The sequence below is a fragment of the Mobula birostris genome, chromosome 12 (genome assembly GCF_030028105.1).
Source record: "Mobula birostris isolate sMobBir1 chromosome 12, sMobBir1.hap1, whole genome shotgun sequence".
NCBI classification, from domain to species: domain Eukaryota; kingdom Metazoa; phylum Chordata; class Chondrichthyes; order Myliobatiformes; family Myliobatidae; genus Mobula; species Mobula birostris.
The window spans coordinates 93,534,041-93,561,931 of NC_092381.1; the positions used below are offsets into that span (position 1 = coordinate 93,534,041).

Consider the following 27,891-nt stretch of genomic DNA (forward strand, 5'->3'; position numbering starts at 1 on the left):
CTTTAGAAATCGTAGGTGCATTGGTAATCATTTTCCAATGTTCTATAGATTCAGGATCAGTTCCTGTGGATTGGAGGGTGGCTAACATTGTCCCTCTTTTCAAGAAGGGAGGAAGAGAGAAAACAGGGAACTATAGACTGGTTAGCCTGACGTCGGTGGTGGGAAAGATGCTGGAGTCCATTATAAAAGATGAAATTATGACACATCTGGATAGCAGTAACAGGATTGGTCCGAGTCAGCATGGATTTACGAAGGGGAAATCGTGCTTGACTGATCTTCTGGAATTTCTTGAGGATGTAACTATGAAAATGGACAAGGGAGAGCCAGTGGATGTAGTGTTCCTGGACTTTCAGAAAGCCTTTGATAAAGTCCCACAGAGGAGATTAGTGGGCAAAATTAGGGCACATGGTATTGGGGGCAGAGTACTGACATGGATTGAAAATTGGCTGGCTGATAGAAAACAAAGAGTAGTGATTAACGGGTCCCTTTCGGAATGGCAGGCGGTGACCAGTGGGGTACCGCAAGGTTCAGTGCTGGGACTGCAGCTGTTTACAATATATATTAATGATTTAGATGAGGGAATTAAAAGTAACATTAGCAAATTTGCCGATGACACAAAGCTGGGTGGCAGTGTGAAATGTGAGGAGGATGTTATGAGAATGCGGGGTGACTTGGACAGGCTGAGTGAGTGGGCAGGTGCATGGCAGATGCAGATAAATATGGATAAATGTGCGGTTATCCACTTTGGTGGTAAGAACAGGAAGGCAGATTATTAGCTAAATGGAGTCATTAGGAAAAGGGGAAGTACAATGAGATCTAGGTGTTCTTGTACATCAGTCACTGAAAGTAAGCATGCAAGTATAGCAGGCAGTGAAGAAAGCTAATGGTATGCTGGCCTTCATAACAAGGGGAATTAAGTATAAGAGCAAAGAGGTCCTTCTGCAGCTGTACAGGGCCCTGGTGAGACCACACCTGGAGTACTGTGTGCAGTTTTGGTCTCCAAATTTGAGGAAAGACATTCTTGCTATTGAGAGACTGCAGCGTAGGTTCACAACGTTGATCCCAAGGATGGCGGGACTGTCATATGTTGAAAGATTGGAGCGACTGGGCTTGTATACTCTGGAATTTAGAAGGCTGAGAGGGATCTTATTGAAACATATAAGATTATTAAGGGATTGGACACGCTGGAGGCAGGAATGTTCCCACTGATGGGTGAGTCCAGAACCAGAGGCCACAGCTTAAGAATTAGGGCTAGGCCATTTAGAACGGAGTTGAGGAAAAACTTTTTCACCCAGAGAGTGGTGGATATATGAAATGCTCTGCCCCAGAAGGCTGTGGAGGCCAAGTCTCTGGATGCTTTCAAGAAAGAGATGGACAGAGCTCTTAAAGATAGCAGAATCAAAGGTTATGGGGATAAGGCAGGAACTGGATACTGATAGTGGATGATCAGCCATGATCACAGTGAATGGCAGTGCAGGCTCAAGGGGCAGAATGGCCTACTCCTGTACCTATTGTCTATTGTCCTTAAAACCCTTCCAACTGCAACTTATGGAAGGAAGAACAGCCAAACTATTTCAATCCTTTTCAAATGCATACGGTTTCAAGAAGCTACATTAATTTTAAGGGCAGACTACTCGCAAATTCACAGAGCAAGTGAAAGACAGGTATTTCTGCTTTAACACAATGGTTACATTCTTACAAACCTCATAAACCTCATTGAAAGTCTTGACATAGAAGAACAGGCTACAGTTGCCTACAAAGCTCAGGTTTAAACATGTTTCCTGTATGTGATCACACTATAACTAATACAACCTGTGTAATGCAAATAATGTTCCTAAACCACTAATCTTGTTATAACCAATTTTCATTATAGTAATGTGCATTGTAGCAGACTTAGCTGCAGTCATTATTGCTCTATTTAATATAGCTGTGTCTCTGAGCAGGAAAAAAATCTGATTATAATGCCTTAAAGCATCAACATTATATTTGCAAAGGTGGGTAATGGCATTAAGCAAGAATGATGAATTGAATGATTTTATGAAATAACACAAGATTTAAACCCAGCAATGTTAAATGGATCTGCATTTCAAAATGTGTTTGATATGGAGGAGTTACAGGTGGTGGTGTTTTTATACATCTGCTGTTCTTCAGACTGAAATAGGTTTCAGATTTGGGCAGTGTTGTCAAAGGAACCTTTGTGAATTGCTGCAGTATGGCTTGTAACTTGTGCACACTGTAGACATAATAATCTAGCAGTAATGCGAGTGAATGTTCAAATAGTTAGCCAATCATACAGACTGCTCTCTCCTAACTTTTGTTGAGCCTTGGATGTAATAAAGCAGTTGTACTTATGAAAAAATGTTCAATTACATAAGTGGACTGGCCTTTGGGAATCCAGAGGCAAGTCATTTACTACCAATTGTATCATATGACTTGCTTATTATTGTAGCAATTATGTGGCAAGCATAATTAAGCTTCTGTCAACAATGACCATCAGCATGTTGATGAGGAAGACAATGATAGTAACCCTAGTGAAGCTCAAAGGATCTTGTCAAAGTTGATTATTGCCCAGCGCTTTGTTGACACCAAAATTATTTGATGTTTATTAGCAGACAGGTGAAGCTTTGACGTACTGTATGTAAACAGGGACTGCTCTGTATTGGAAATGAACTGCAAAATGTGAACGTGCCCTACTTCAGACAAACCAACAGAGATAGCTGAACAAAGGACAATGAACTGAGGAGCTCCTGCAGGAAAAAATCCTGTGGCCACATTGAATGACCTGCAACAACCACAATCTTTGGTTCTTGGTATGAATCCAATTATTGTAAAGAATTTTCCCTCAATTCTCATTAACTTGATTTTAACAAGAGCTGCCTTGGTGTATAACACCAAAATAGCCTTCCACTTGTTACGGATGATTGAGAAAAGACTGTCATTGATATGATTGGATTCATCTGCATAGCTTGATCCTGACCTCCAGCAGCTCCTGTATGAATTAGCATGTTTGTGCGGAATTTTGTGAGGGATTTTTCCAAGTGCTCAGATTTCCTCCCACATTCTAAAGATGTGCTGGTAGATTAATTGACATGTAGTTGCCTGTGGTTTGTGTGAGTAGCAGGAGAGTTGATGAGCAGCTGAGAGATAAAAGGAGATAAAAGTATGTGAGGCAAAGGCACTGAGGGGAAAGGTCTGGGAAATGTTAGTTTTCTGCTTCTTGTGGGCAGTTTGTATCTGGACAAAATTGCATGTTGTAGCTGGCTCTGAAACACAAGTCTTCAGCCACGGTACAGTCATGTAAAATACGGAAGGAAACATCTAACTGGAAAGAGTCAAAGATAGTGGAGGTAGGCAAACCAAATGTCTTTGTTCTTGCCATGTGGTTGAAGGAATAGAGGTCTCCATTCCATGAAACTGCTCTGCAATCTCCATTTTGTGAACTGGTTATACTCAAGAACAGCTGTATCAAAGCACTTAAAATTGGATACAGTAAAGCTCTTGATAACCTGCTGAACTAAAGATTATTTCCAAATAAAAAGTTACTTGTGAGATTTGTTTTGGTAAGATGGAACTTGCAGGTTTATGAATAGATTTATCAATAGGGTAGTTTATGTCTGACCTGAGTAACTTGAGCCTAGAACTGGCTGATCTGCTCTGATTCAGAACAAAAGAGATATCAATTACAAGTTGATACTTGTAAGAGGGGCAAAAAATGACACTGCCTTGGACTAATGAAAAGCTGACACACGTCAGTAAGGCAGGCCAGAGCCAATAAGATCAAAACACAGCATATTGAACTGATAGGGAAAATAAATAAGAATGAGGGGCATCAGATGCAATTCCAGAGGCTAACTATTGCAAGGAAGACCCTAATGCCAAGGGCTGGGAGAAGAAGGATCAATTGTTTGGCTAATGGGAGTTCCCCTATTTCAGTGTTATAAATTGGAGAAGTGGTCTGTGAGTATTGGCACACAGGGAACAGTAGGATCCATAACATAAGTTGTTAGCTGGGATCAACATATTTGTGTAAAGACAATAAAATACAAGCTTTGAATTAATTTGAAGTTGTGTAGGGAATTGACTAACTTAGATCTGTTCATGATAGGTCACGTAACTATGCACTGAATGACGTTGAGTCAAATTGGAGGAAATCAAATTAGATCTTTGAAGGAGACACTTCTTTGGGTGGATAATCTATAAGGTGTTTCTGGCTGAAGGCAACTGGAAATACCTGCAGAATTGTCTTTTGTACTGACACATGGGTCCACTACTCATGTATATATGGTAGGCCTTAATATGCATTGTTGACTATCAACATTCTGTGAAGGAGTTCCTTTGGAGTGATACAACATTGAACAGGATGTAAGCTTTTTAAATTCACACAGAAGTTGGTCAGGAAATTCCACAATATGGAATAAAAACCAATGTGGGTTCAGTTCTGTTCTCTGGCCTGCACAGGGTGGTATAAAAGATCTACAATTAACCTACATGACAGTGACCTGGAACATGAGAAAAAAATGTGCTGCTTTTGATTGGTTTCAGTAAAACATGGCAAAAAGATCACGATGAACATTATGTTAAAAACCTCAAAAGTTCTATTAGCAAAGCAGTTGCTTGGGTGAACAGTCAGGGAATAACCAGAACGAATGGAATTATGCTCAATCTAAAGTTTAAATCAGAAACACTGGCCTATTTTAATAAAATGTATATTTCCTGCAGAAACCCCAGGAGCCATTTATCACTATATAGTAAAGAAAACTTTATCATGCAAACCTTCTTGGAGTCAAAGATATTTATTTTGTATCCTGTAGATGTGATATGCTCAAAAAGAAATCCACACACCAGAGACAAGGATGAGAAATTATAGATATTTACTACAACAAAAAAAAACAACAAATGAGCACCAAGAAATCAGCATAGGACACCTTGCTGTGGCTGTGCTAAAGCAGTTTACAAGTTGCAAGGAAAACAGCTCACATTGGGGTCCACAACACAGAAAATTCTCAGCTTTGATGCCAGATAAATCATATTTTATGGCAGCATTTTCACTGCCCAATTAAATCAATTTCTTTAAATACTAAATATTTCAACCCTTCCCTATGCTCATACATTTGAGAAGAATGAATGTAGCAGCCTGACTGACAGCAGATGGTATCAGTAATATCTGAAGGAAGCTCTATCTCTGATCCTCATGCAGAATTAATCAGCTTAATTACAAGATAAACAAATGCAAATTAAAACTGGTGATGATCAAATATGATGACTCCAATTGTTTTAACTGAGGACAATTTGTTTAGTACTGAAACACTCCTTTTGTGAAGACCCACCAGATATACAAGAGTAGGTGCAGTAAGATCAGAAAATTTCTCTCAAGGTCAAAAGAACTAAGTTGAATCTATTTGTCCAATTTCTAGCATGAATTGATAAATAACAATCACGATTGGGTTACACTTTGCATCCCAAAGGTTTCAACTGCTAATCCACGTTCACAAACACACTTTCTAACATCACTAACTAATCAGGGGTACCAGAACTTTTCCTTATTAAGCTGTCATAATTTCCTCTTGTTAGTTATGAGGCTGCTGAGTTCACCGCTGTCCAATCAAGGTGAATTCAGCAAAGGTCAGGGATCAGACTTGGGATCCTTATGGTAAACACAGCTCAAAGTTCCACTGGAACAAAAATAGATACTTGGCTCATTTAGCATCAGTTCTAAGACCCAGCACTTTATCAGTTTCAACCTCCAGATTCATTGGCAGTCTCACCTATGCTCATTGAAAGTGTTACGTACCCCGTAACTGGGTTGCCAAACTAGCAGAAATGGATCACTCAGTTGGAGTCTGGATTACTAGAACTAAGAAAGTTTTATTAAAGAAACAAGCAAACAAGAAACAAGAAACTAATCAAAAGGATAATGAATGCAACAGTTCAGCAATGATAAACATACATGTACATAGAATGCAGATAACAGGATCAACCAAGCTCTATCGTTGTCTAGGGGTAAATGACCAGTTTCAAAGTGACGCAAAGTTCAGTTCAATTTAGTTCAGTTCAGTTTGCAGTAATCGCTGCCGTGGCGATGGACAGTGGGGGGGAGGAGAGAGAGAGGGCAAAATGAATGAATATTCAAAAACGGCTTCCACACACAGACCTTCGCAGTCAGCTTTCGGGCGAGTCCTTTGTGATGTCATCTGAGGTCACCGACCGTGACCCCTCCGTTTCCAGATACGATCGCTTCCCTGCGGTGAACCCAGCACCCAGGCAAGGGTGGACACACACCAGGTTCCCGCCGATCGTGCCTTTCCACCCTGTGCGTTTATGGCCCGGTACTTCCCACCGACTTGTGAGAGACGCACCGCTTCCAGGGTCTTGTTACCTCGGGTGTCGCGTGTGTCCTGCCTTAACGAACCTGTCTCTTTTTATCCCCCTGCTGGGGTATCGCCTGTCCATCACTTCAAACAGTTCAGGGTTCAAAGGGGGAGCCGATCTTTACAGCTCTCCTTCCTTCATTAACATCTCCAAATGCTGCTCCATTGTTTTCCTTATCTCTCTCTCTCCTGAAGACAGGTGGCAGACCAACTGCTGATTCCACTGGTGCCAGCCCAGGCCAGCTACATCTTAATCTATGTGTATTCTTGTCACAAAAGCTATAAACTGCACGCAACAATGCAGGTATCAAATCAACTACTGAGGATATACTTTCTGCAAGGAACTATTTTGTACTCCTTTTCAGAGGAATAACACAATATGGACTTGATAGGCAATGCTTGACTGCTGCAAAGCCCCCAGCATGACACCATAAATACAGTTTTTATTCCCAGCCATCTGATCTAATAGACATCTAAGGCATCATCTACCTATTCAGAAATACAAACAATAATTAATTAGACAAACTTGCTCAAGTCCATTAAAGCGCTCTCTCCAGAAAACATTTATTTTAATTCAGGCCTGTAAGGGGCACCTGAAATGATCTGGTCTCCCAGGATACAAACTAATTGCAGAAAAAAGCTTTTGTTCAATTTTGCCAACTGCTGCATTTTGTAACATGGAATTATTCTTCCTTTTGCCATTTAATTTGCCTAGTTATTGTTCTACTTTCGAGAAGGAATGTAACTCTATTCTAAAATGCCTTTTGATCCCTCAAAGGCCATTCCATTTTATTCGCTTTGACAGCAAAATTCAATTAAATTTTTGTCATTATTTATCTAGAGATTAAAATAGGCAATGTTGATCAAAGATATCAACAAAATATATTTTTGCAGGCTAATGTCTGTATCTAGCTCTCTTTGGCAATGAAAAGCTGTGTTTAGCTTTATTCCATCAGCCAGCTTCAATTGCTCTGGACTAGTCTAATTTTCTCATAGCTACCATCCTATTGAACTTAAATGAGATTTCAAATTCCATTAAAGCAGTCCAGTGATTGTAATGGTTACCTGGATAAAGCTGAGAGTTGAAATCACATCAAGGTAAGTTGGAAAACTGAATTCAATAAATCTGGTAATAGCATGGTTAGTAACAACCCACGCTACAATGAAACTTGAGAGAATCTCATTGAGGACCAAATATTGCCCTAATCTCATCCAGGAAGGTAACCTTTCACTTTTGTCTCATCTGGATGTGACAGAATAAGGTTAACAGTTAACAACATTATAAACAACTAGGGTCAAAACTTATCAACCTTATTAAAATATTTGAAGATAATTTTGAGCCATAGAGTTCTATAGCATGGAAACAGGTCCTTTGCTCCAACTCGTCAACGCAGACCAAGTTGCTTACATGAGCTACTCTCAATTGCCTGTTTTTGGCCATTATCCTCCAAACTTTTTCAATCCATATACCAGCTTAAATACCTTCTAAAAGTTGTAATTGTATATGACTATACAGCTTTCACACAGCAGCTCATTCCATATACCTAACCTGTGTGTGGAAAACCTTGAGCCTCAGGATCCTTTTAATTCTTTCCCCTCTCATCTTAAATCTATGCCGTCCAGTTTTAGACTCCAAAAATACTGTGACCTTTCACCTTATCTATGCACCTCATGGTTACATATACCTTTACAAGGTTTCCCCTCAGCCTCTTACATTTGAGGGAAGCAAGCCCCAGCTTATCCATTCTCTCCTTATACTCAAGCTGTTCAATCCCAATAGCATCCTTAAGAAATCTTTTCTTTGTCCTTTCCATTTTAATGTCATTATTCCTATCATTCACTGACCAGAAATGTACAGAATATTCCAAATGTGGACTCATCAACAACTGGTACAGTTGTAACAAAATGTTCCAGCATCTGCAGTCCAATGTCCCAACTCTTCTACTCAAAAGTCCAGACTGATGAAGGCAAATGTGCCAAATGCCTCCATCAAGAAACTATGAACTACCCTTTAGTCTCTGTTACTGGAGATTCCCTCCAGTAACTCCACAGCCCTGAAATTTACTGTGCAAGTCCTGCCGTGATTTAACTAAACAAAATCAAAATGCATGTCTGAATTAAATTCCACCTGCCATTCCTTGGCCCACTTTTTCAGTTATTCTAGATTGTGTTATTATCTTAAGTAGCCTTCTTCACTGTACACTATCATCGTTAAATATTTATTCACTATAAGTTTTGGTATCATCCACAACTTTATTAACCATGCCAATGGTACTCTCTTCCAAATTATTGATGCACAGTAGATGACAAACAAGAGGGGACTAGCACTGATCCCAGTGGTATACTGCTGGTCACAGGCCTTCAATCCTGACGTTTCATTACCTACTTCTGACTCCTACCATTAAGCCAATTTTTATGTCCAATTTGCAAACTCACCCTGGATCCCATGTGCTCTAACTTTCTGAACTAGCCTATCAGATTGGTAGTTTGTCAGAGGTCTTGCTAAACTCCATATAGACAACATTACCACCCTGCCCTTGTCATTCCTCTTGGTCACATCTCCAAATAATTCAAGCAAATATGTGTGAGATGAGTTCTCATGCACAAAGCCATGTTAATCACTTATCCATTATTACCTTTCAAGATGCAGGTGGACCCTGACTCTCAGATTCCCCTCCAGTAACTTCCACACCACTGATATCAGGAAGTACCAAGTAAAGCAGCTACTGAGTGTATTTCTGAATGTTCCTGCTCTTTTGCTGCTGCAGTCCATCCACTTCAAGATGTGATGTGTTGTGCGATCAGAGATGCACACCACTGTTGAAATGGGTGGTTAATTGAGTTACTGTCGCCTTCCTGTCAGCTTGAACTAGTCTAGCCATTTTCCTCTGACCTCTGGCATTAGCAATTCACTTTTGCCCACAGAACTGCTGCTCACTTGATATTTTCAGGGTTTTTTTTGCACCATTCTCTGTGAACTATAGAGTGTTCTGTGTGAAAATCCCAGGAGATCAGCAGTTTCTGAGATAGTCAAACCAGCCTGCCTGGCATCAACAATCATTCCACTGTCAAAGTCACTTTGATCACATTTCTTCTCCATTCTGATATTTGGTCTGAACAACAATTTAACCTCTTGACTATGTTTGCATGCTTTTATGCATTGAGTTGCTGCCACATGATTGGCTGATTAGATAGTTGCACTAACAAACAGTTGTACAAGTGTACCTAATAAAGTGTCCACTGAGTGTCAATATTATAGCTTTAACCACATTTCAGATTTATAATACAAGAGCAAATGTTCCGTTATTTTGGCAAACACGAGGAATTCTGCAGATGCTGGAAATTCAAGCAACACACATCAAAGTTGCTGGTGAACGCAGCAGGCCAGGCAGCATCTGTAGGAAGAGGTACCGTCGACGTTTCGGGCCGAGACCCTTCATCAGGACTAACTGAAGGAAGAGCTAGTAAGAGATTTGAAAGTGGGAGGGGGAGATCCAAAATGATAGGAGAAGACAGGAGGGGGAGGGATGGAGCCAAGAGCTGGACAGATGATTGGCAAAAGGGATATGAGAGGATCATGGGACAGGAGGCCCAGGGAGAAGGAAAAGGGGGAGGGGAGATTAAACCCAGAGGACAGGCAAGGGGTATAGTCAGAGGGACAGAGGGAGAAAAAGGAGAGAGAGAGAAAGAATGTGTGTATATAAATAAATAACGGATGGGGTACGAGGGGGAGGTGGGGCATTAGCGGAAGTTAGAGAAGTCAATGTTCATGCCATCAGTTTGGAGGCTACCCAGACGGAATATAAGATGTTGCTCCTCCAACCTGAGTGTGGCTTCATCTTGACAGTAGAGGAGGCCGTGGATAGACATATCAGAATGGGACGTGGAATTAAAATGTGTGGCCACTGGGAGATCCTGCTTTCTCTGGCGGACAGAGGGTAGGTGTTCAGCAAAACGATCTCCCAGTCTGCGTCGGGTCTAGCAAATATATAGAAGGCCACATCAGGAGCACCGGACGCAGTATATCACCCCAGCTGACTCACAGGTGAAGTGTCGCCTCACCTGGAAGGACTGTCTGGGGCCCTGAATGGTGATAAGAGAGGAAGTATAAGGGCATGTGTAGCACTTGTTCCGCTTACAAGGATAAGTGCCAGGAGAGAGATCAGTGGGGAGGGATGGGGGGGACGAATGGACAAGGGAGTCGCGTAGGGAGCGATCCCTGCGGAAAGCGGGGGGGGGGGGGAGAGGGAAAGATGTGCTTAGTGGTGGGATCCCGTTGGAGGTGGCAGAAGTTACGGAGAATAATATGTTGGACCCGGAGGCTGGTGGGGTGGTAGGTGAGGACCAGGGGAACCCTATTCCTAGTGGGATGGCGGGAGGATGGAGTGAGAGCAGATGTGCGTGAAATGGGGGGGATGTGTTTGAGAGCAGAGTTGATGGTGGAGGAAGGGAAGCCTCTTTCTTTAAAAAAGGAGGACATCTCCCTCGTCCTGGAATGAAAAGCCTCATCCTGAGAGCAGATGCGGCAGAGACGGAGGAATTGCGAGAAGGGGATGGCATTTTTGGAAGAGACGGTGAGAAGGCGAATAGTCCAGATAGCTGTGAGAGTCAGTAGGCTTATAGTAGACATCAGTAGATAAGCTGCCTCCAGAGATAGAGACAGAAAGATCGAGAAAGGGGAGGGAGGGAGGTCCCCACTTAACTTGTTTCTGCATACCTCGACACGGTTTTATCCCCCCTTGTTCAATCCCTTCCTACCTATGTTCGTGACACTTCTCACGCTCTTAAATTTTTCGATGATTTTAAGTTCCCTGGCCCCCACTGCTTTATTTTCACCATGGATGTCCAGTCCCGATATACTTCCATCCCCCATCAGGAAGGTCTCAAAGCTCTCCGCTTCTTTTTGGATTCCAGACCTAATCAGTTCCCCTCTACCACCACTCTGATCCGTCTAGCGGAATTAGTCCTTACTCTTAATGATTTCTCCTTTGGCTCCTCCCACTTCCTCCAAACTAAAGGTGTAGCTATGGGCACCCGTATGGGTCCTAGCTATGCCTGCCTTTTTGTTGGCTTTGTGGAAAAATCTATGTCACAAACCTATTCTGGTATCTGTCCACCACTTTTCCCTCGCTACATCGACAACTGTATTTACGCTGCTTCCTGCACGCATGCTGAGCTCGTTGACTTCATTAGCTTTGCCTCCAACTTTCACCCTGCCCTCAAGTTTATCTGGTCCATTTCCGACACCTCTGTCCCCTTTCTAGATCTTTCTGTCTCTATCTCTGGAGGCAGCTTATCCACTGATGTCTACTATAAGCCTACTGACTCTCACAGCTATCTGGACTATTCCTCTTCTCACCCTGTCTCTTGCAAAAATGCCATCCCCTTCTCGCAATTCCTCCGTCTCTGCCGCATCTGCTCTCAGGATGAGGCTTTTCATTCCAGGACGAGGGAGATGTCCTCCTTTTTTAAAGAAACGGGCTTCCCTTCCTCCACCATCAACTCTGTTCTCAAACACATCTCCCCCATTTCACGCACATCTGCTCTCACTCCATCCTCCCGCCATCCCACTAGGTATAGGGTTCACCTGGTCCTCACCTTCCACCCCACCAGCCTCCAGGTCCAACATATTATTCTCCGTAACTTCCGCCACCTCCAACGGGATCCCACCACTAAGCACATCTTTCCCTCTCCCCTCTCTCTCTGCTTTCCACAGGGATCGCTCCTTACGTGGCTCCCTTGTCCATTCATTCCCCCCCCCATCCCTCCCCACTGATCTCCCTCTTGGCACTTATCCTTGTAAGCGGAACATGTGCTACACATGCCCTTGCACTTCCTCCCTTATCACCATTCAGGGCCCCAGACAGTCCTTCCAGGTGAGGCGACACTTCACCTGTGAGTCAGCTGGGGTGATATACTGCGTCCGGTGCTCCTGATGTGGCCTTCTATATATTTGCTAGACCCGACGCAGACTGGGAGATCGTTTTGCTGAACACCTACCCTCTGTCCGCCAGAGAAAGCAGGATCTCCCAGTGGCCACACATTTTAATTCCACGTCCCATTCTGATATGTCTATCCACGGCCTCCTCTACTGTCAAGATGAAGCCACACTCAGGTTGGAGGAGCAACACCTTATATTCCGTCTGGGTAGCCTCCAACCTGATGGCATGAACATTGACTTCTCAAACTTCCGCTAATGCCCCACCTCCCCCTCGTACCCCATCCGTTATTTATTTATATACACACATTCTTTCTTTCTCTCTCTCTCCTTTTTCTCCCTCTGTCCCTCTGACTATACCTCTTGCCCATCCTCTGCGTTTAATCACCCCCTCCCCCTTTTCCTTCTCCCTGGGCCTCCTGTCCCATGATCCTCTCATATCCCTTTTGCCAATCACCTGTCCAGCTCTTGGCTCCATCCCTCCCCCTCCTGTCTTCTCCTATCATTTTGGATCTCCCCCTCCCCCTTTCAAATCTCTTACTAGCTCTTCCTTCAGTTAGTCCTGACGAAGGGTCTCGGCCTGAAACGTCGACTGTACCTCTTCCTAGAGATGCTGCCTGGCCTGCTACGCTCACCAGCAACTTTGATGTGTGTTCCTTTATTTGGTATAGTTTTAGTGAAGTATGACTTGCAGAAGCTCCCTTTAGCTATTTTCCACATAAAAGTATTTCCTATCATAAGTGCTCTTTGAAATGACATAGTTTATACCTTATCTACTGCATTATCTTCAATTTACCCCCTTTAAACAAAACATTTAACTGTATGCTGATTGCGTTCTCTGATTACCAATGAAAGAATTGTTTTCCATTCATAATGCCTACTGATATATATCAAAATATCTGATCAGTACTGCTATACCATTACAAAACTTCCTGTTGTGAAATCCTAACTGGAGCAATAACAGCCATCACAAACTTCCTTTATAATATCAACTGCAATATATTATAACATATTGATGCAATTATGAAGCAGTTAAATCATATTTCATTAGAAGTTTGATGAAATTTGCTATGTCACCAAAAACTCTGGAAACTCTGGAAAACTTCTCCAGATGCACTTGGGAGAGCATTCTGACTGGTTGCATCATAGAGGCACCATTGCAAAGGACTGGAAAGGAGCTGCAGACGGTTGCAAACTCAGCCAGCTCCATATGAATACTAGCCTACCCATCATGAAGGACCTCTTCAAAGGTAATGCCTCTGAAAGGCAGCATCGATCATTAAGCCCCCTCTCTACCCAGAAAATGCCCTTTCCTCATTACTACCAAGAGGGAGGAGGTACAAGAGCCTAAAAACACTATGATTCCATGTTTCAAGACTCAACATTTTGGGAACTGCTTTTTGCTCTCCACCATCAGATTTTTGAATGGTCCTTGAATACATGAACACTACCTCACTACTTTGTTCTCTTTTTGCACTACTTATCTTTCATATTTCTTACCATAACTTACAATACTTTTTAACGTATTGCAATGTACCGCTGCTGCAAAACAACAAATAACATGACATATGTCAGCAATAATAAAACTCAATCTTATTCTGAATTCAATTATGATCTGTAGTCTGATCTAGAAAACTATCTCTGTAGTTTATGTCAATAGCATGGAATGATAGTTTTTTAAAAAACTACATCGGATGTGATCGTTTAGCCCAATGTGATCACTTGCCGAGATAAAAGTTATCTGGGCAGATCAGTATTTCTAGTAAGCTTTCTAAGTTTAGCAGGTTTCAGCAGTTCTGTATACAGGTGTCCCCCACTTTTCAAACATTCACTTTACGAAACCTCACTGTTATGAAAGACCTACATTAGTACCCTGTTTTCGCTAACAGAAGGTGTTTTCACTGTTACGAAAAAAATCAGCACGCGATAAAAGGCAGTGCGTGCCCCGAGCAGCCGCTTTGCGTCGGATTCGGAGCTGCATTGCTTTCACACGTGCCTGTGAGCAGACGTTAGCAAGATGAGTTCTGAGGTATTGGAAAAGCCTGAAAGTGCTCGTAAGGGTGTTACACTTAGCGTAAAACTAGACATAATTAAGCGTTTTGATTGAGGTGAATAAAGTAAGGACAAAGTGAGTTTGGCTTGTGGAAGCTGACGAAGATGATGTTGAAGAGGTTTTGGCATCCCATGACCAAGAACTGCTAGATGAAGAGCAGATGCAATTGCAAGAGGAAAGGATAACAATCGAAACCGAATGCAGTAGCAAAATGAACGTGAAGCAACTGCATGAGATTTTTGCTGCAATGATAAAGTACGACTTTAATTTTGAAAGGGTACGCAGGTTTAGGGGATATTTGCAGGATGGTTTGAGTGCTTACAAAGAACTGTATGATAGGAAAATGCGCAAGGCTCAGCAGTAAGCAAGCCTTCCACATCAGCCATAGCAGACGACGAACCTCGACCTTCGACATCAAGGCGGGAAGCCATAGGAGAAGATGAGCTGCCTGCTCTAATGGATACAGACGATGAGATGACACCCCAGTGTCCCACCACCCCAACCCCCGGGCCACGGACAGATACCGATTCGCGGAGAATGCAGCGGTAGCCGGGAGGCACACAGCACATCTTTAAGAAAAAAGCCGAAATAAACATGCTAATTAGTTAGGTGCCACCCGACACATAAATGTCGGCTCAGATCGGAGGCGCTGCAATCGGCACTGACCTGGGCCGACAATTATGTGCTGGGCGGCACCTAATTAATTAGCATGTTTATTTCGGCTTCTTTTCTTACAGATGTGCTGTGTGCCTTCTGGCTACCGCTGGACCCCTGCATGCTTCACAGCAATGTATCGGTCGGTGGCCTGGAGGGTGGGGGCCACTGCACCACCCCAGCCTGTGACGACTCAGTCTAACACACCATCATCAGTATGCTCTGCGCTGAACCAATTCCGGTAAGTGATATTACACTGTACATACATTATTTCTACTTTATATAGCCTGTGTATTTTTACATGTTATTTGGTATGATTTGGCAGCTTCATAGCTTAAAGGTTACTGGAGAGAGTGTTTTTGCCAACAGCACTTGCGTGAGATTTTCACTTTGGTGAACAGTGCCGGCAATGATTGTGGAAAAGTATTTCTACTTTATATAGGCTGTGTATTTATAATATTATTCCTGCTTTTACTATATGTTACTGTTATTTTAGGTTTTATGTGTTATTTAGCATTATTTGGTAGGTAATTTTTGGGTCTGTGAACACTCATAAAATTTTTCCATATAAATAAATGGTAATTGCCTCTGCTTTACGACATCTCGGCTTACGAACCGTTTCATAGGAATGCTCTACCTTCGGATGGCGGGGGAAACCTGTAATTGAAGCATTTTTTCAACATGAAGTTTTCAACTTCTGCACATCACTTAAATATTGAATTTCAGACTCCCCTTATGCTCTGATTAAAAAAATTACTTAAAATTTGACTATAATCATTCAACACACCAAGTTCAAATTCCACATTAGTAATCTCTCAAGCTAATAGGAAACTGTAATTCTCAATCACTTTATCCAGACTAATTGTAATTTCACACATCATAATTATAAGGCACCTTCAATAACAATTACAATAACAATTACAAATACTAGCATTCCTGTCACCACCACAGAATGAGACAACAGGCATTCTAATACTCTGCTGTTCCAAAAACAATCTGTAATTATATTTTATTTAGGAAGAATCAAGAACAAAATGTGAAATAGGTCACTTGCCTGCAGCTCAGTGAAAGTAAACAACTTCACTGGAGATAGAAAGCCAGAAGCTTTGTGCAGATGGCTTATAATAGATAAGACTATTTAATGAAGGCATCCATTAGAGCTAATGTTTTCTTCGGGAGTAAAACTGCTCAAAGGAAGACCCCAGTGTTAACATACCTTCACTATGGTTCCTGTATGATAAGTGAAGGCAGTGTACTTTGAATGGCTGCTGCTCATACAGATTATCTTTTTCATCAAACAACACCAAACAACATCTGACCACATGACTTTTTTTAATCCTGAGGCTGTCTTCCATGCAAATGGAGAAGCAATGTCAAATGAAGTAAAATAAATGGTGTCCTTTTTATTAAAGACTCAAAGATTCAAAGTACATTTATTATCAAAGTACGTAAGCGGTAAACAACCCTGAGATTCATCTGCCCCACAGACAGCCACAAAACAAAGAAAAACCATGGAACCGTTTCAAAGAAAAACATCAAACACCCTCTCCCCACATGCACAAAGTATGCACAAGTCGCCCAAATGCCAACAAAAGATAAACAGGTGAAAAACACAGAAGATAAAACACAAAATCAAAAGAGTCAAGGCATATACAATTCAGCTCAGTGTTTATCTGCAGCCTGCCCAAATTCAAAATTACCCAAAATAGCAACAAAAAAATTGAGCAACCAGAACCCAGAAACACATCATAACATGAACTAAACAGACAACCACACTTTCCAGAAACAAGGAAAATATTTTTATTTTGAATGTAACATCACTCAAAAAGAAAGCTGATATGATCTTGCATTCGTCAATACTGGCTGCATATAAAGTATTCAGTGCTGGTAAAAGATGTGACCAGAATTTGTTTAACAAAACATACTGATCACATAGTTAGAACTCCTTCATGCTGACAGAAGTCAGTCTCCTTGCTCAGTCTAATTCAGTCTCATCTTATACTATAAAGTCTTCTTGCGTCGAATCACAAATTTTCCACAATTCTTTCATGAGATGGATCAGCTGCTAAACCAAGAGACCAAAACTTTTTTTTAATCTGGTTTTTAATTTGTGCTCCAGTTGTCCATAATAACCTACTTTTGAGTTTGCTAACCTAGCCAAACATGAATCATGACTCTAAGTGAAGGAGATCTGTCATCAAGAACAAAAGAGTTATACATTCAAAAAGAAAAGAGACGTTACAACCCACCGACTCTTCAACTACTTGGACTATACCTCTCTCCACCCTGTTACTTGTAAAAATGCCACCCCTTCACTCAATTCCTCCTCCTCCACTGCATCTGCTCTCATGATAAGGCCTTTTATTCCAGAACTAAGGAGATGCCCTCTTTTTTTAAAGAAAGGGGCTTCCCTCCCTCCCTCCAACATTAGCGCTGCCCTCACCCACATTTTTCCATTTTGCGCATGTCTGCCTCACCCCATCCATCTGTCACCCCATCAGGGATAGGGTTCCTTTTCTCCTCCTCACCTACTACTCCACCAGCCTCTATGTCCAGAACATAATTCTCCGTCACTTCCGCTACCTCAAACGGGATTCCACCACCAAGCATCTGCCATCTCCAAGCACATCATTCCCTCCCCTCCCTCACTTTCCACAAGGATCGCTCCCTACACAACTCCCTTGTCCATTCATTCCTCCCCACTGATCTCCCTCCTGGCACTTATCCTTGCAAATGGAACAAGTGCCACACCTGCCCCTACACCTCCTCTCTCACTACCATTCAGGGCTCCAAACAGTCCTTCCAGGTGAGCTGACACTTCACCTGTGAGTCTGTTGAAGTCATCTACTGTATCCAGTGCTCCCAGTGTGGCCTCCGACATAGATTGGAAGACCACCACCCTGTCCGCCAGAAAAAGAGGGATCTCCCAGTGGCCACCCACTTTAATTCTATTTCCCATTCCCTTTCCTATATGCCAGTCCATGGCCTCCTCTACTGCCGCGATGAGGCCACAGTCAGGTTGTTGGAGTAACAGCTTATATTCCGTCTGGGTTGCCTCCAACCTCATGGCATAAACAGCAATTTCACGAACTTTTGGTAACTGCTCCCCCTTCACCATTTCCCATTCCCATTTCTCCCTCTCATCTTATCCCCTTACCTGCTTATCACCTCCTTCTAGTGCTCCTCCCCCTTTCTTCCATGGCCTTCTGTCCTCTTCTATCAGATTTCCCCCTTCTCCAGCCCTTTATCTCTTTCACCAATCAACTTCCTGCTCTTCACGTCACTCCTCTCCTAGTTTCATCTATCACCTTGTGTTTCTCCCTCCCCTCCCCCCCCCCCACCTTCTTACTCTGACCTCATTCTTTTTTCTCTAGTCCTGATTAAGGGTTTCAGCCCAAAACATCAACTGTTTACTCTTTTCCTAATGCTGCCTGGCCTGCTGAGTTTCACCAGCATTTTGTGTGTGTTGCTATAATTTGCCATGTTGACTTAGCAAATACTGGAGGAAATAATGAGTAGTGCCTAGCAACAGACAGCTTGTTTATTGTATTGGTTACAAATCAAAGTGAAAAAAGTCAAGATCGTTGGATTCTTTATTATTTTGGTTGAAGCTGCACAAACTGCAAATAACAGTTGGTGCCTCAGAGAAGAGGCCTCCTCACCATCTCGTAATTAAAATGACAGTAGTGAACTGTAAAAATAAAGTTCTCGAGGTTAAAGCGTTAGACATGCTATTACAAAGTTGCATAAAATCTCAAGTAGAGCATAATGGGAGTCGTTGCCATCTTTGTTCCCTTCCTGGTCCCAACCAATTACCATATACAGTTCACCACTGGTTTCCACCTCTCCCTATCTGGTTCATAGAAACATAGAAAATAGGTGCAGGAGTAGGCCATTCGGCCCTTCGAGCCTGCACCACCATTTATTATGATCATGGCTGATCATCCAACTCAGAACCCCGCCCCAGCCTTCCCTCCATATCCCCTGATCCCCGTAGCCACAAGGGCCATATCTAACTCCCTCTTAAATATAGCCAATGTACTGGCCTCAACTGTTTCCTGTGGCAGAGAATTCCACAGATTCACCACTCTCTGTGTGAAGAAGTTTTTCCTAATCTCGGTCCTAAAAGGCTTCCCCTCTATCCTCAAACTGTGGCCCCTCGTTCTGGACTTCCCCAACATCGGGAACAATCTTCCTGCGTCTAGCCTGTCCAATCCCTTTAGGATTTTATACGTTTCAATCAGATCCCCCCTCAATCTTCTAAATTCCAACGAGTACAAGCCCAGTTCATCCAGTCTTTCTTCATATGAAAGTCCTGCCATCCCAGGAGTCAATCTGGTGAACCTTCTTTGTACTCTCTCTATGGCAAGGATGTCTTTCCTCAGATTAGGGGACCAAAACTGCACACAATACTCCAGGTGTGGTCTCACCAAGGCCTTGTACAACTGCAGTAGTGCCTCCCTGCTCCTGTACTCCAATCCTCTCGCTATAAATGCCAGCATACCATTCGCCTTTTTCACCGCCTGCTGTACCTGCATGCCCACTTTCAATGACTGGTGTATAATGACACCCAGGTCTCGTTGCACCTCCCTTTTTCCTAATCGGCCACCATTCAGATAATAATCTGTTTTCTTATTTTTGCCACCAAAGTGGATAACTTCACATTTATCCACATTAAATTGCATCTACCATGAATTTGCCCACTCACCCAACCTATCCAAGTCACCCTGAATCCTCTTAGCATCCTCCTCACAGCTAACACTGCCACTCAGCTTCGTGTCATCCGCAAGCTTGGAGATGCTGCATTTAATTCCCTCATCCAAGTCATTAATATATATTGTAAACAACTGGGGTCCCAGCACTGAGCCTTGCGGTACCCCACTAGTCACCGCCTGCCATTCTGAAAAGGTTCCGTTTATTCCCACTCCTGTCTGCTAACCAATTCTCCACCCACACCAATACCTTACCCCCAATACCGTGTGCTTTAAGTTTGCACACTAATCTCCTGTGTGGTTCCTGTCCCATTGACCAGTCACCTCTCTGCCTATGGTTCTCACTATGACCTTATTAATTCATCATGTTCCAGCATTCGTAGCCCCTTATTTTCTTGCTTATCTCTCTCCAGCAGCTGTCTCCAATCTCTGCTTTCCCTTCCCTGTACCTCACTCCATTGGTTTCTCATTTTTTCTCTCTGTTGACCCCCATCTGCCATTGCCTCCAAAATAATTTCCCCTCCTTTTCCTTCCCTGGCTCAATTTGCCCATCATCTTTCATCCCACCCCAGTCCACCAATTACCTCAGACTCTTATCGCACCATTAGCCTTCTTTTTAAGTTGAACATCATCAGTTCCTTTCCTTCCACAAATGCTGCTCAACCCACTAAATTCTTCCAATAAATTGTGTGTTGCATCAAAAAGTATCTCCAGCAGCTGTTATCTGCTGTGGAAGCCTATTGATAACTTCATCTAAACTCCATCAAATTCTGTATCTTGTACTACAATCTGGAGAAATCAAAGGTGCACTTGCATATTTCTCAACTGTTATTTTATAAGATGTAATTGTTGATAGTAGTTTTTTTTATAACATGTAAATTTTTGGTGAATCGTGATATCAGAAAGCTTGAACTTCAAGAATTGGAAAACTGTAAAGGGTTTATAGAATTGTCATCAGCTTCACTCAGATTTACTCACTATCACTGTGTTTTTCTCTTCAATGAAAACTCTGCTTTAATTCCTTAAAGAATATAAAAAAGTTCAATTCCATCAGTGTCGGTGAATTGCAGTCATCCAAATTTTGACATAACTTTGAAGGAAAGCCTTTCTCTCAACTACTCTTTTGTCACTGAATAACAACTCAACAACTGTGGCAGAGTTTGAAACCCATCACCTCCTACAAGCAAAACCAAGCAACATATGTAAATGACAACAAGGCTTCATTCCCAAATGAGCTCAACACCTTTTATGCTCACTTGACTGAGAGAGCATGGAGGCATTCTCAAGAATCCCCATAGCTCCTGACCATCCTGTGAGTTCAGTCTCTGAGGCTGACATGAGAACATTCTTCAGGAGATTGAATCCATGGAAAGCATCTGGCCCAGACCTGTGCTAATCAACCAGCTGGAGTATTTTTACAGACATCTTCAACCTCTTGCTTCAACAGTCTGAGGTACCCATCTGCTTCAAGCAGGCTTCAATCATTGCCCAAGAAGAATGTGGTAACCTGCCTCATTGACTATCATCCAGTAGCACTTGCATCCATAGTGATGACGTGCTTCAAGAGGTTGGTCATGAAGCATATCAACTCCTGCTGGAGGAGCGAACTGGGTTCATTCCAATTTGCTTCCCATCATAACAGGTCAACAGCAAATGCCATTCCATTCGCTGTTCACTCAGCTCTGGAACACCTAGACAATGAAGATGCATATATCAGGATGACTGCAGCTCAGCATTCAACACTATCATTCCCTTCAAAATCATCATTAAGCTCCAAGACCTGGGCTTTGGTTCCTACCTGTGCACTTGGATCCCTGATTGTCCCACTGGCAGACCCTGTTGGTACAGATTGGCAACATCTGCTCCACAATCACCATCAAACCAAGTGCACCACAAGACTGTGAGCTTATTTTTTCACCATGCCTATGATTGTGCGACTAAATACAGCTCCAATGCCGTATTTAAATTTGCTGATGAACCACTGTTTTTGGCTGAATCATAGGTAGTGGCAAATCAACAAAGAAATTTGAAAATCTGATCAAGTGGTACCACAACAACCTCTCACTCAATAACAGCAAAACCAAAGAGCTGATTATTGACTATAGGAGAAAGAAACTGGAGGTCCATGAGAGAGTGAGTACCCACTAGGGGATCAGAGGTGGAGAGGGCCAGTAGCTTTAAATTCCTTGCCAATAACATATCAGAGGATCTGTCTTGAGACCAGCACAGAAATATCATCACAGCACGTCTGCTTTCTTAGAAGTTTGTGTTGCTTCACCATGTCACCACAAACTTTGACAAACTTCCATAGGTGCACCATGGAGAGTACCCTAACTGGCTGCATCATGGCCTGGTATGGAAACACCAATGTCCAGGAAAGGAAAAGGCCACAGAAAGTGGCAGAGAGAGCCCAGTGCGTCATAGGCAACACTCTAAGTACATTTATAATGAGCACTGACACAAGAGAAAAGAATCCATCATCAAATAGGCCATGCTCTCTTCTTGCTACTCCATTGGGTAGGAGGTACAAAAACCTTAGGTTCTACACCAATAGGTTTTTATTTTGTTTTATTTAGAGATGCAGCATGGAACAGGCCCTTCCAGTCCAACAAGCTGCACAGCTCAGCAACCCACCAATTTAACAGTAGCATAATCACTGGACAATTTACAATGACCTTCTAAACAGTACTTCTTCAGACTGTGGGAGGGAATTGGAGCGCACGGAGGAAAACCACATGGTCATGAGGAGAATATACAAACTCCTTACAGACGGCGCTGAATTGAATTCCAAACTCTGGAACTCTCCAAGCTGTAATAGTGTTGCTGTAGCTGCGCACTACCACACTACCATAGTTATTACCCTACAACCATCAGGCTCCTGAACCAGCGTGGATAACTGCAATCACTAAAACTCTGAACTGATTCTGTGACTTACAGACTCACTTTCAAGGACTCTTACAACTTAAGGTTTTAGTATTTTTTTAAGTTGCTGTTTGCCTTCTTTTGCACCTTGGTTGTTTATGTATGGCTTGTCAAATATTCTATTGTATTTCTTTACTTTTCCTATAAATGCCTGCAAAAAATTAATCTCAAGATGGACATGTTAATATACCATATTTTGATAACAAATATGCTTTGAATGTTGAAATCTGGGAACAGCCCAAAACCTAAATTTTTATTGGTGCTTCTAGAAATTTGCTCCTAAGTTGTGATAAAGAAATGAAATTTCACAATTTCTTTTTCTCAATAAAACACTGCAGAAAATGCTGTACTCCTCCACCAGAATTCCACTTAATTCTTTGGCATGCTAATGATTTGAAGAACTAATTAACATTCTCAGAGACAGGGAGGCACTTAGACAAGAAGCAATAAACTATAAGAGGATAAAGGGGAAGACAGATATACATTAACAGCCATTATATTTCTGCCTTTACATAATTCAAGACAATAATGTAATACAGATGACTGCCCTTCCTTAAATAATCCACAGACACAATTACATAAAAACACATCATGTACAGTTTGAATACCCTTATCCGAAATGGTTGGGGCTGGAAGATATTCAGATATTTTTTTCGGATTTTGGAATCTATAATGAGGTTGCTTGGGATCGCCATCATTTTTGACTCACTTCAGGCTTTGTCTTAACACTTGCTCATCACGTGTATGTACTGATACTGCTGTTCTGCATGTTAGATTTTCCTCAGCGACTATCTTGGTTAAACGCATCAATTATTTTTTTCTGCTGCTTCGTGATTAGCAGATGCTTTATCACCTCAAATCTTAAAAAAAAGCTGTGCCTTTTCTGTGGAATATAGTGAAAAAGCCCTGGTATTCTGCATTCCATTATTCGCCAAAAAATTCCAAATTCTTCACCAAGTTTCTTGTTGTTGGCTTAACATCTGTTCAAATTTGATGAGATCAAGTTGTGTATTTTAAGAGAATTGTATCTTTAAATGCACAGCAATTAAGAATTCCCTACAAAATTTTGTATATGGATCAGATGAGGGCATGTCAGGATGTATCATTAAATCAAACATAAAAGAATCATCAACAGCCTCACACACAAAATGCTGGTGGAACGCAGCAGGCCAAGTAGCATCTACAGGAAGAAGTACAGTCGACGTTTCAGGCCGAGACCCTTTGTTAGGACAAACTTAAAAGAAGAGAAAGTAAGAGATTTGAAAGTGGGAGGGGGAGGGAGAGATCCAAAATGATAGGAGAAGACAGGAGGGGGAGGGATGAAGCTAACAGCTGGAAAGTTGATTGGCAAAAGGGATACAGAGCTGGAGAAGGGGGAGGATCATGGGACAGGAGGCCTAGGGAGAAAGAAAGGGGGAGGGCAGCCCAGGGGAAGATGGAGAGCAGGCAAGGAGTGATTGTGAGAGGGACAGAGAGAGAAGGAAAAAAAGGGGGAATAAAAATAAGGGATGGGGTAAGAAGGGGAGGAGGGGCATTAACGGAAGTTAGAGAAATCAATGTTCATGCCATCAGGTTGGAGGCTACCCAGACAAAATATAAGGTGTTGTTCCTCCAGCCTGAGTGTGGCTTCATCTTGACAGTAGAGGAGGCCATGGATTGACATAACAGTCTCCATTCCTTTCATCCTGTGCTTCTGACTTCTGCTCAACTGAAAGGCCAGACTTCTACATAATCCCACTCCACCTAAAAGCATGTTCTCTCTCTCTCTCTCTCACACACACACACACACACACACACACACACACACACACACACACACACAGAAAATCTCTGCAGGTTTAGCCCTCAAACTGATATACAGACATATTTCACATCAACAGGAAAAAGGAGTCAGAGTTTTAAACACATGTACAGTTTTCTACAACTAGCCACCTTCAATACTCTAAAATGCAGATGAGTAAAACGATAATGTTTTACCGGTCACTATCAGAGTTCCTCAGTGATGGTAGTATCTGACGGAAGCTGGTGTTGCGGTCAAGTTTTGGCTGGCTCTTGGTTCGTTTGATAGACCCCTTTAATCTTTTACTGAAAAATCCCTGCAACAAAGGGAGAAGAAAAAATAATTAACATTTCAAGTAAGTCACATTTAAGTTGATCTATGAAAGACAAATAAAGCTAGCAATGTACTTGCTGGATAGTTGTTAAAATATGAAAACAAACTATACTGATTCTGTTCTCCACATAGTACATTCTCCATTCAACCCTTTCAAATTCAAACCACAAATGATAAAAATTTATGTCTGCTGAATTAAAATTCCATGATATTTCCAATTAAAAATTATTAATAATACTTGCATTAAAGCCCGAACATAATAAATACTGCCCTCCGCAAACGTATCCTTGACTTCCTGACCAATAGACCACAGTTGGTAAGGACGGACAACCACAACTTTAACACGATCAACCTAGTGCCCCACAAGACAGCATTCTTTGCCCCCTACTCTACTTGTTATGCACTCACAACTGCGTGGCCAAATACAACTCTAATTCCATCTACATGCTTGCAGATACCACTGTAGGAAGCTGTATCTCAAACAACGACAAGATGGAGTACAGGAAGGAAATAGAGAGCCCGCTGATGTGGTGTCAAAAGAACAAACTTTCTACCCGTGTCAGTCAAACAAAAGAGCCAGTCATGGACTTAAGGAAATTCGATATGGTATCGACGATTCTTACCAATGCTTACAGATGTACAACAGAAAGCAACCCATCTTGATCTATCTCAACTTGATATGGCAACTACTTTGCCCAAGACAACAAGAAATTGCAGAGAGTTGTAAACATAAGCCCGGTCCTTCATGCAAAGCAGCAATTTCATTGACTCTGTCTACATTTCCCACTGCTTTGGGAGAGCTGCCAAGGGTTTCAGCTCAAAATGCCGACTGTACTTTCTTCCATAGGTGCTGCCTGGCCTGCTGAGTTCCTCCAGCGTTTTGTGTGTGTTGCTCAGCTTCTATCCTGCTGTTTATCAAATTTTTGAACAGCCTTCTTCTATGTTAAATATAAATGCCTTAATCTGTCAATCTATTTGGTCATGGACCTTGCACTTGTTTACCTGCCCTGCATATTTTCTGTAACTGTAGCACCATATTTTGCATTTTTAAAAATTTTTCGTATTACCCTGACATGTGTATGGAATGATCCGTCTCAATGGCATGCAAATGAAAGCTTTTCACAGTATCACGATACACCTGACAATAATAAACCAATTACTCTATTTTAAAAAGTAACAGAGATTTCAAAAGAAACAAGTGGGACAATCAATACATTCTGTGTGCCATGATTCCCAAGAAGACATTGGAGTGTGCATAATTAGGCAACTGGCAAGGGCCAATAAAAAGAAGTTAGGTTTAAGCGGAGTGACCATTGTGTGAGTAGGCCAGAGTTAGAGTGGTGAGTTCATACTTTGGCTCATAGAGGTAGAAGTATATTTTTAATATATATATTTTTATATATTTTTGTGTTTGTTTTTCTTTCTTTCTTATTGCATAGTTAGAGCAGTGGGGATGCCTGGCAGGACAGTGGAATTCTCCTCTTGCGGAGTGTAATAAGGCAGGAGGCCTCCAGTGCCCCTGATAACAACACCTGCAAAAAGTGCATCTAGCTGTAGCTTCTTTCAGACCTTGTTAAGGAATTGGAACTGGAGCTGAATGAACTCCAGATCATTTGGGAGGCTGAGGGGGTTGATTGATAGGATTTACAAGGATGTAGTTACACTCAAGGTGCAGGACCCTGGTAACTGGGTGATCATCAAGAGGGGTAAGGAGATAGACAGCCAATGCAGAGTACCCCTAGGGCTGTTCCCCTCAACAACAGGAGGATTGCCACAGTTAGGGAGGATGACCAAGCAGAGTAAAGTCACAGCAGTTGGATTTCAGGCACTGAGTCTAGATCTGTGGCTCAGAAGTGAAGGGGGTTGAAGAGGCGAGCTCTGGTGATATGGGATTCCTTAAGTGAGGGGCACAGAAAGGAGGTTCTGCGGACAAGAATGAGATTCCTGGATGATATGTTGCCACCTGGGTGTCAGCATCAGGGACATCTCAGGTGGCGCCCACTGCATTCTTAATGTCAGGGTGAGCAGCAATGTTTGTGGTACACGTTGACTAATGACATGGGTACGAAGGGCGAAAAGGTCCTGCAAAGTGAGTTCAGGGACTTAGGTGCTAAGTTAAAGGACAGAACCTCCAGGGTTGTGATCTCAAGATTGCTACCCATGCCACATGCTAGTGAGGCCAGAGGTAGGAAGATCATACAGTTTAACACGTGGTTACGGAGATAATGCAGAAGAGAGAGGGCTTCAGATTTTTGGATCATTGGGCTCTCTTCCAGGATAGGTGGGATCTGTACTGGCAAAATGTTTGCATCTGAACTGGAGGGGGAAGAATATCCTTGCAGGAAGGTTTGCTAGTGCTGCATGGCGGTTTAAACTAGAGTTGCAAGGGGATGGGAGCCAGCGAGCCAGTGCAGTAGTGTAGCTGTTGTGGAGAAAGATGTTGTTAAGCCCACATACAGAAACAGGAATCAAAAGGTTAAGCATGGTGTAAACGATGTTCTGAGTTGCATCCCTTTCAATGCAAGAAGCATTGTAGGAAAGGCGGATAAGCTTAGGCCATGGATCAGCATGTGGAATTATGACACTGTAGCCATTAGTGACACTTGGTTGCAGGAGGGGCAGGACTGCAGCTCAAGGTTCCAGAGATTCATTACATTAGATGCAGTAAAGTGGGAGGGATTAAAGAGGGAGAGGTGGCATTACTAGTCAGGGAAAATGTCATGGCAGTGCTCAGATGGGACAGGCTGAAAGCTCGTAAACTGAGGTCGTATGGGTGGAATTGAGGAATAAGAAAGGGATGACCATATTAATGGGATTATGTTATAGAGTCCACAACAGTCCAAGGGATTTGGAGGAGCAAATTCGTAGAGAGATTGCAGATGCTTAGAAGAAACAAGGTTGTGATAGCAAGTGATTTTACCATTACACCTATTGACTGGGACTCCCATACCGTGTAACAGCTGGATGGGATAGACCAAATGTGTTCAGGAAAGTTTCCTTATCAGTATGTAGAGGTTCCCACAAGAGAGAGTGAAATACTAATCTCCGATTAGAGAATGAAACAGGATAATTCAAGATAATTATGGAGAAAGATAGGTCAGGTCCTCTGGAGAACTGCAGAAAGACCAATT

General features: G+C 42.3%; 1 protein-coding gene across 4 annotated transcripts in view; it reads right to left on the minus strand.

Moving 5' to 3' along the window:
* Positions 1-27,891, minus strand: part of rasal2 (RAS protein activator like 2) — a 406,620-nt gene that overhangs the window by 98,956 nt on the left and 279,773 nt on the right. For all 4 annotated transcript variants that reach the window (XM_072274307.1, XM_072274306.1, XM_072274309.1 and 1 more), the window contains one exon: positions 24,625-24,743. In XM_072274307.1, coding sequence (XP_072130408.1) covers positions 24,625-24,743 — 119 coding nt within the window. The remainder of the gene's footprint in view (positions 1-24,624; positions 24,744-27,891) is intronic.